General features: G+C 47.5%; 1 protein-coding gene across 1 annotated transcript; it reads right to left on the bottom strand.

Moving 5' to 3' along the window:
* Positions 1–5,581: 5,581 nt before the first annotated feature.
* On the bottom strand, positions 5,582–6,900 carry LOC103586371 (protein S100-A7-like). Its single transcript, XM_008567632.1, has 2 exons — positions 6,742–6,900; positions 5,582–5,806 (listed from the first exon to the last, which is right to left on the bottom strand). Exons 1-2 carry the CDS (start codon positions 6,880–6,882, stop codon positions 5,642–5,644), a joined length of 306 nt encoding a protein of 101 aa, XP_008565854.1. The 5' UTR covers positions 6,883–6,900; the 3' UTR covers positions 5,582–5,641.
* Between the last annotated feature and the right edge of the window lie 2,841 nt (positions 6,901–9,741).

The raw sequence follows: 9,741 nt of genomic DNA, 5'->3' as shown, positions 1-9,741 counted from the left end.
TGGCTGAGCGAGGCGCGGGAGCAACACCGAGGGTTGCAATCCCGTTGCCGGTCCCCGGTCCGGTGCGGGGGCAACACTGAGGGTTGCGATCCGTTGCCGGACACGGCAAAAGACAATAGACAAAAAAAAAAAAAAAAAAAAAAGATCTTGTGTTAAAAGCTCGGGGTCGTTTTTGTCTTGAATGCTGAGTGACCCCAGCATGCTGGAAATAAACTCCTCTTGCTTGATTGCATCGGTCTCTGCCTCATGGTCTTTGTGAGGTGAGCCATCCCAATGTGTGGGGTTTGTGCATGGTGCACAGATCTTACAAAAGTTGGAGGCATTATGCTTCCTGATTTTAAATTATATTGCAAAGCTATAGTCAACCAAAACAGTATGGTTCTGGCATAAAAATAGACACAAGATCAATAGAACAGAATAGACGGGACAAAAAATATCCAAACATATATGGTCAACCAATCTTCAACAAGGGCATTAAGAATACATAATGAGGAAGAGCAGTCTTTTAAATAATAGGTGTTGGGAAAACTGAATATCCACTTGCAAAGAAATGAATTTGGACCTTATCTTACACCATGCACGAAAATCAACTCACAATGGATTAAAGATCTAAATGTAAGACCTAAAACTGTAAAATTCCTAAAAGAAAATAGAGAAAGAAGTTCCTTGACATTGACAATCATTTTTTAATATTTTTTAATCGTTTTTTCAATATTACACAAAAAGCTCAGGCAACAAAAACAAAATTAAATATGTTGGACTATAAGACTCTTTGATTTTAAAATTATCAAGTGATGGTGTTGGTACTATGAAATTCACTATGAAGAAGAAGATAAGACATAACCAGGAAAAGATTCCAAGTCATGCTGCTCTTGGGGAAAAAAAAGAGAGATCCTAGAGAGAATGTTGAAGAAATGTGAATCCAAAGAAAGTAAAGGAAGGAAGGAGCAGGTGCTATGAGAAGGTCAGTGCCTCAGACAGCGCACAACACTCTGTGTTTATCTAATATGCAAAAGTTAATAAAATCTTGTGTTGGCAGGATTCCTTGAGACTTTTTGAATTCCCAGAATGACTCTCAATGTTTTCTGTCATATGAGTGTGGGTATAGAGTTGTCAATTATTCTTTATCTCTAAAATTAATATGATGCTTAATAGCTACTAATTACTCTTAATCGAGGCTATTGTTGCTCTACTATGTTTCAGAACACACATTCAGTTCTTATCCCTATGATTCTAAAGCTTAGGCACTCCTCCATAATGGCCTTTTCCAATCTTATATGAATATTGAGCCCCTCCCTAGTCTTTGAAATTCCTTGAAAACTGGACAAAACCAACACAATTTTCTACCTGCTGACTGTCTAGAGCTCTGGGCTGTGGTTGTAGATGTGACCTTTACATCAGGCCTCTTATGCTACATAAGCCACCCGAGTGAGGCTGGAAGAACATATTTCTCTTGACATTCTGCCATAGCACAAGCAGCAATATCTCAGGACCACTGGGTATTAACTAGAAACTACATGCCAGGCATGTGATCACTGCCCTCAAGGAGAACATTTCTCTGGAGTGACACAGGTGTATAAACAGAAAATTCTGATAGATGTGATGAGTCCTACATTTCGCATAAGCACAAGGGGACATTGAGACTTTGAACAACTCTCAGGGACATTAGACAAGCTCCCTTGAGGGGGTGATTTCTAATCTCAAAAGAAAAAGCATGATAAGTATTTGTCTACACATTTCATCCTGATTTTTATGTACCGCTGCCAATTAAAGGTAAGGTTATCAGGTTCAACCTGGGCTGGACAGAGAAAGAGAGGGCAAGCCCACCTTAGAGGAACACGGTGCTAGTCCAGGTGTCTTCTGTACATAGGGATCGGCTTGGAAGTACAAGGATCCCACCTCACATGAACAGTCTCTATTCTCTTGGGAGATCAGGACTTGAGTCCTGATGAATGCTGTTCAGTGGCTTGCATTATTATTTTTAGCCTTACTCAAGATTCCTCCTAACTTAGTCTACCTTAATCTTAGTCTACCTCTGGGCCTGGAAGTTTTTAGATTTTTAGACTGCTGTTTACGCCAAATGGTATGGACTGTGATTTGGGCAAAATATTTTAATGAAAAATTATTCCTGAGTACTTACGACGGACCAAGAACACTGCTGTGTGCTGGAGATCCAGTGTACCTAAAGTAACAATGTTTTCCTCTGTAACTCAAAAGTCTGGATGGGGCAACAAACATAAGGGGAAAATGGTGTAATGCAGTTGCCATGATAGAAGTGGGCCTAGGGAGGGGTGAGGTAAAAAATAGGGAGAGGTCGTTTATTTGTACAAAAGACTTTCAGTTTCACCACCCACAATAATTGCTAAAGAAAAGTTGACATTTAAGCTCTGCATTGGAATTTCATGGTAACCAGGCAGGTAAGGTGTTGAAAGACATTTCAGACAAAAAGAGCTGTTATACTTCCCTCTGTGTAACTGAGATGAAAAAAAGAAAGAATTACTCAAATAATATGAATAAGGCCTGGAAGGACTGCAGCCCATCAGGGGAACAGCAGCCCTGATTCAAAATCAGCCTTTCTTTTTATTGACAAGACAAGGAAGTTTCACAAGAAAAATCAGTAGATTCAGCCATCAAAGAAGGACATAAAAACAGGCAGTGTTACAGAAGTAAATTATGGCTAAGTATAGCTTTAAACAACTGAAACTAGTAACAGCAGTAAAATTAACAATGTGACATTCCAGAATGCCATTTGTAAATAGCTAAGTCAATCCATCAAACAAACAGCTTGTCCTTAGCAAACATCTTCTTTTCCACATACTTCCCTACAGCATTTCCTTAGCATATTTAAACATCATTCGAGCAGTTTCCTTAGCATATCTTAAGAACAATCAGTAGGTTAGACAGTCAATAGTCCTTCAAGCTGGAATCAAACCAGTGACCTAAAATAGTCAAAGTACACAATCCCCTCCCTAAACAGTGATTAGAGTTGATTAGAGATGGCTTTTGCCAAACTTATCTGTGGACTATTGCCCCCTACTCGACGAGGACTATAGCCCCATCCATGCATTTACCTAAAAATCCTATTCTAAGATCAAAGGAGAATCAAGATTTCTAACACCTCAACAAAGGGCAACTAGAAAGATTAATTTCAGGGCAGGAACTAATAATGTATGTTGAGGTCAGAGAGTTGCAGGTACCTGGAATAACAGGAGCTGGGTTAAAAGGAGGGTTCTGAGAGTGTGGGCAGAGAGGAAGTCAGACACCAGCTCTTGGGAGTCCTGGCATGATGGTTCCTAGCAGTGAGCAGCACTCCTGGAGAAGGAGGAAGGAAGACAAACAGGGAGGGGTTAGTTCAAGATTAGTGGGTTGCAGGGAAGGTGTGGCCCACAGAAAAGTGGGCAGGAGGACTGAGAGTAGGTAAGGAGCAGTTGGAGCAGTGGATCATGGGTCAAGCTGCACAGAGTTGGCTGCAGGGGGCTGAAAAGAGAGAAAATGAAAAGGGCCAGTGACTATGGGTCCGTGAGTGTGAAGAAAAGGTGGAATGAGAATAAGGGAATGAAAAAAGGGAGAAGAAAAGCAGTGAATAGAGACTGGGATTTGGAGGTGAAAACTTCACATAAGTCCTGAGTGATGACAAGGTGCACAATATGGTCAGAAAAGGATGCTCCTGATGAGGAGAGGAAGAGATGGTCAGGGAATTGAGGTTCCAAGGACAGTATAAGTAGGAAGCACACCAGTCATCCACGTGGACAAATAACTTACCTTAGTGCACTTCCTCCTGGTGGGCTGGAAAGAGAATTTTTCAGACACTTGCCTGATTCCTCTACACACCGTGTCTGCCCAAGTAAGAGGTTTGAGGGAGACAGTGACTAGGAAGTTAGGAGGGACACGAACACATGATGTGAACCTCAAGAAAGGGTGCTGCTGGGGACATGGTCTGCAGGTGGCACTGGGGATGAGGTGAATGTTGATGCTGTCTCGTGACCCCCACAGACAGACCCACGTCTCTGGATAGGGCCAGCATCCTGCTAAGGTGGCCCTGTGTCCTGCTTGTTTTTGCTTCCTCAGCCCCTAGCACAGGGCCTGGCCTGCAGGAGACTGTTGATATGACTTGCCTCATTCATGGGGAAGATAGAGAGGGTGAAATTTATGACCACATGAGCTCTTCTTCTCAGCACTTAATGTCATTTCCACTAGTGCTGCCTGGTCTCCTTAATAGGTTCCCTATAAGTTGCCTAAACTCACAGACTACCTTGAGCTCTTTTTTTTTTTTTTTTTTTTTTTTTTTTTAGTTTATTTTATTTATTGAATCAAACTTGATTATACATATTTTGGGGTTGAACATTGAGATATGTTGATCAAATCAATATTACTAGCATATATTTTGTTATAAATGGTAATTATTCTTTATGCCCCTTGTCCAATCACTCCCCTTCCCCCATTCCCTCCCCCTCCCCACTCTAATTACCCTAGATTTCTTCTCTCCTTCTGAAAGAATAATGGTTACTCTGTTAATTTGTTGCCTAGATGATCTGTCCAATGCTGAGAGGTGTGATCAGGTCCCCCAGTATTATCACAGAGCAGATGCTTCTGTCACTCTGAAATGGGCTTTGTGGAAAGAGACATCCTCTTCTTTTCTTTGTCTCTGCTGGTGACTCTCCTTGTGTGAATGCACTCCAGTGGTTGGCAGACCATCTGCGTGGTGGCTGTGGTGTCTAGCCGCTTTCACAGCAGCCGTGGTTATTGTGGAGGCTGCGATGGGCCACCCACATGGAGGTGCTGCTTTTGGTATGTTCCTTGGCACTGGCAGTATGCCTGGTTGTGGGGTGTGTCTGGTCCCCTTCTCCATGCCTCAGGTCACCGAGCGAGACCCAAGGAGCTGGCTTGGTGTGCCTGGTTGGGGGAGGGAGGTCCAGTCCCCTTCCCTTGAGCTCTTTAAAAGCTGAGACATTCATCACCCTCTGGGTAGGGATCAGCCCAGCCTCAAGGTGAAATGCTCTCACTTCCACAGGGCCATCACACAGGCACATTCACACAAGGCCACAGCACAGGGACAAGGACACAGCCCCAGAAACCTAGGCCAAAGGACAAGGAACCCAGTGCTAAGGATGTCACCAAGCCCCATTCACAGCAATGAGTTCTCCTGAGCCCTGATGCCCTCCAAAGAGGCCCTATTTAAGTGGAGTCTGTCTGCTCTGCGCCCTGGAGGAAGAGCTAGGACAGAAGCAGGTGGACATGAGCACAGTGAGAGACATCGGCTCCTTCTCAGTGCAGTATTTAAGTAACCCTGATGCATCCCTTTGTCAAAGAAAAGCATCTCTGTGACTTTGCAGGAGGTGTTGCACCAGACTCCGCTTGGAACCGACCCTGTTGGCTGCACTTCGGGAGCTGGAGCAGGAGGAGCAGAGGTGGACACTAGGTCCTTTGAGAGGTGGCTCAGTTTTGCTGGATGCCACAGGGACGGACCTGCTATCACATTCTGGGTGAATCCATCCAGGGGAAATACTCCAATTAAGTTAACCAAGAATTGGTAAATTTAACAAAATAGGAAACAAGAGAAGAAGGACACAAGGCAAGTAACTGGTGGGAGGAGACACTTTATTGTTTTGGGGTCTCTGGAGGCTCCTGGGCTGGGCCGGGATCACTGGCTGTCCCCGGAACAGAGCTCCGCTCCGTGGCTGTGTTTGTGGTAGTCCGTGGCTATGTCCCCCAGCAAGGACAGCCACTCAGAAAACTCAATCTTATCATCCTTATTCTTGTCCTTATTCTCAAAGACGTTGGCCAAGTAATCTCTGCCCTTTTTGTCCTGTGAGGAGAGAAACAGAGGAACAAAAAATTCCAGTCACACCCAAGTCATGGGCTGAGAGGGGAGAGGAGAGGCAGAGACCCAGAGACCACGGGCTCGGGCTGCTCAGGTGGGGCTGGCGGGGCTGTGGCTGGGCGGGACGTGGTAAAGACGGGCTGGGGCGTTAGTGCGCCCCCTGGAGTTGGTTAAGGAGACTCCTGGGCTCAAAGGTCAGCGCGAATGACAGAGCTCCTCTGCCCGGAGATGCTCTGGTAAATGAGCTATGGGGAGGTCCCCAGCCCTGCACTCCTTGTCCCCAGCCTCTAAGGGCACTGCGTCCCCTACATCTACCCCAGGGATTCTAAATTATCCCTAACCCCTTGCTCTCTTTATTCTCTAACATTTCTTTCTTTCCTTCTCTCTTTCCACCCAAACTTCTCTGTTCTGGATTCTCGTCCACCTAGACTCTATGTTACCAAGTAACCCACATTTTGGGGGGTTACTAATGAGCATGTCAGTTGTAACGGATAGTGTTAATTTTTACTAATGATGGAAGTTCTAGTGCCTTACCTCTAAAATCAAGGGTGTTGATGGGAAGCATTCAGGAGGAAGGGTCTGAACAAATGGGGCTGAGTCTCCTGGACAGAGTATCCGTGTCAGCTATGAGGGGACCCCTCACTACTCTCAAGCTGCAGCACTTTGGTGACCACCTAGTAGCAGCCCTGTGTAAGTCGTTATAACTCTGATAATGACCGTGTATAACTCTTTATCATTTTTGCATTTTTTAAATATCACTTCTTTATACCCCCTGGAAATGTAACCCTATGATCCCCTTTTTCCAAATGAGAAAATTAAGAAGCAGAGAGTGAAAGTGACTCATCCAAGGTCACACAGCAAAATGTGTCCTCAGCCATGCCAGGGCCCAACCTCCACGGGGCAGCCGGACCCCGACTCACACAGGCGCTGAGGAAGTTGGGGAAGTTCTTCTTCAGCATCTCCAGCAGTCTCGGCTTGTCAATCATGTCATCACGCCCGGTGTATTCGTGAAACAGGTCGATCAAGCCCATCATGGTCTTCTCAGACTGAGTGGTGCTCATCTTTGCTTTCAGGAAAGCTGCAGGGAAGACAGTGACCTTTCCTTTACTTTCCCCCTCATGAGGGACACCAGGTGAGGCCAATGGATGGGGGCTGAGGCGTGAGTGAGCTTAGCACAGGGCTAGGCTGGGGCAGAGGAACTCGAGTTTCTCTGTGTGGTGAAATAAAAGGTCCCCAGAAGGGGAGGACAGGGCCAGGTCTGGGGCCTGGGCCCTCACAGTCCAGGGAGAAGAGGAGGGGCAGGTGGCAGCAGGTGTAGAGCTGTGGGTAGCACCGACAGGATGTCTAAGCAGGGAGAGTCGGGGTGAACCACAGAGGTGGGACCTCCAGCCACAGCCAGATTCCACAGACCCCTCCTCAAACAACATCAAATGCATGCCTTCAGTTTCACAGTGGGGGTTTTAGAGTCACAAGGCCGGACATTGTCCTTAGTGAGGTCTCTGGCCATTCAGGGCTGCATCAGGAACAAGCCACCCTGGGGGCCCTGCCTGGACTCTAGTGCCAGCTCTGCATGAAATGTGTGTGGGGTTGCAGGCGAGAGTGTGAGCAGAGAACACAGCCCTGTGCTGAGCATGGGGGAGGTCTTCCTGGACCACCTCGGGAGTGAGAAAGAGGGACTGGTGACCACAGTCGGCCTCAGATTTGAAATGGACACAAACAACTGCCCTGGCTCGTAAGCTGTTGGGATGGGTGCAGTGTGTGTTCCCTGGATAGCCTGTTCCTGAAGATTACCAGCCCCGTGTTCTTCTTATTTCTCTGGTTCACCAAGGCTTGACTCTAGATAAAGACACTGTCTGATTTCCCAAGGCAAATTCTCCTGTCAACAGTCAGAGCCTGGGCTGGACTGGACCCCAAGCCAGAGAAACTGACAGTGCAGCTCTCGCATCCTAGACTTTTCAAAGCATCAGGAATCGACTTCAGCTTACCCATGTGGGCATCTGATAAGAAACCACCTTTACCTCCTGGTGTAAGAGAAGGCTCCATGCTGGTAAGTCACTAACAGGAGCTGCCCAGGGCCTTTAGGAAGCTGAAGCCAAGGCCAGGGTCTGAGCCATGTACCCAGAGGCAAACTGAGAATTTTCAGAGATGCGGTTGGAAGCAGGGATATGTGGCTGATCGGTAGCTTGCCCAGGGAGGGGCAGGTCTTCTCAACAGGACTGTGGGAATCCCAGGTCTGGGGGTTACGAGAGCCTTCAAAGCAATCACAGGAAACCCTTAGCCCTCTACTCTCTGTGGGGTGGGGAGAGGACTAAGCAGCCTGTAGTCAGACAGGAGGGTGAATCCAGAGAGGAAGAAGCCAAGGACAGAAGGCAGGATGTGTCCTCAGCTCCCATTGGGGATGTTTCCACAGGAGTTGTCACAGAAGAGACCAAAGCAGCCATGGGGAGGGTCTGGTCCAGTCACATGCTGTAGACATGAGGACTCCCAGTCTCATAGTGAAGGTCTGATGGTGGCAGAGCTGTGAGTACACCCAAGCTCCTGAGTCCTGGCCCCAGCGCTGTCCCTCCTGCAGGCAGCAGAGAGCTGGGCTCTGGGCACTTTTCCTAGAAAAGGCAAAGTGGCAGGTGCAGACTTACCAGAACTGAGGAAGTGTCACGAAGGAGAAGGACAAGTGAGATGTGTGTGTCTGCACAGGGAGCAGTCCCTTTATAAGGCTCAGCCTGGCTCTTCCCAGGGGCTGGGAGCCCTGGGGCCGTGCATGCCATCTGCTTCCTGGAACCTGCCCCAATTCTGGTGGGTGGGACACACCTAGGAGGCTGTGCTCAGCATTTTGAGTCAGAGTACCAGGTCACCAGGTACTGCACCTCCCAAGAGACCTCTCCTGGAGCTCTCTCCTGTCCCATCCTCAATCTGGAGCAGGGGGCAGCTCATGGATATGTCAGTATAGGACAGGGAATGGGCGATAGAACACTGGGATTCTGAATCCAAAGAGGATGGAATTTCACACTCTGGAAGGCAGCATGATCATCTTTGTTCATGCATTTATCTTCCTATCAACTTGTTCTGACAGCTATTACCACCACTACACACTGAGCGTTTTAATGTGCCGGACATCAAGATACCTACTTCACCTGCATTTTCCCTTTAATATTTACAACCCTATTAGTTAGGAGCTATTATCCCCATTTTAACAAAGGGGAAATTGAGGTACTAAGAGACTCAGTCACCCCAGTTTATATAGCTACTAAACAGTGAAGTCAGGAAAAGACCTGGGGACAGCATAATTCAAATCCTCACTCCTATCCCCCCTGTTAATACTCTTGGGTCACATCATGGTCTGTGCTCCAGGAACTCAAAGACCTGGGAGGGAAGGAGGGTCACTTCACTGCCATCTTCAGATCAGATCCTCACAGAGGCCCAGGGTGTGGAGGGGGTCTGGTGTCATGACCTACAGTGACAGTCCAGGAGACCCAGAGAGCGTGGAGGTCAGAGCAAACTCACCAGCTGGTGAGGGCAGACCCGGGTCAGACCCCCGAGTCCTGACATTCATCCTCACTCTGGAACCTCATGTAAGAACCCCAGGAGGAGCCTCACACACCCTGGCCCCACTGTCTAGATTGGGTGTTGGAGTTACCCCCATGGAGTGGGCTTGGAGGCAGGGGTTAGGCAAAGTTCCCTCCCGACCCATGATGGTGACTTCCAACCAAGGCTTTAATGTGTTTCCTCTTTGCTCTTTGCAAAACAGTCTCTCTGTGTAGGAGGTGGTGGCCATGCCCTTGGCTCTGATGTGTCCCAACCTGCTGCAGAAAAGCTGGCTGGATGTTATTGCCAGCATCCTGGGGGCCTCTGGGGACAGCCCCACTGACTCACTGAGGCGTAAACTCCTGCGGTAGAGTGAGGAAACCGGGTTTAGACTTGGG

The sequence above is a fragment of the Galeopterus variegatus genome, unplaced genomic scaffold (genome assembly GCF_000696425.1).
Source record: "Galeopterus variegatus unplaced genomic scaffold, G_variegatus-3.0.2 Scaffold334, whole genome shotgun sequence".
Classification (NCBI taxonomy): Eukaryota; Metazoa; Chordata; class Mammalia; order Dermoptera; family Cynocephalidae; genus Galeopterus; species Galeopterus variegatus.
The sequence above is the reverse complement of the archived record's forward strand: the minus strand, read 5'-3'. Positions and strand labels throughout refer to the sequence as shown.

What these genes read in the sequence shown, in the direction of transcription:
- LOC103586371 (XM_008567632.1), bottom strand. Translation starts at nt 6,882, where the DNA reads ATGAGCACCACTCAGTCTGAGAAGACCATGATGGGCTTGATCGACCTG. An exon ending in CCAACTTCCTCAGCGCCTGT is followed by an intron (nt 5,807 to 6,741) that starts GTGAGTCGGGGT and finishes CTCTCCTCACAG; the next exon opens with GACAAAAAGGGCAGAGATTA.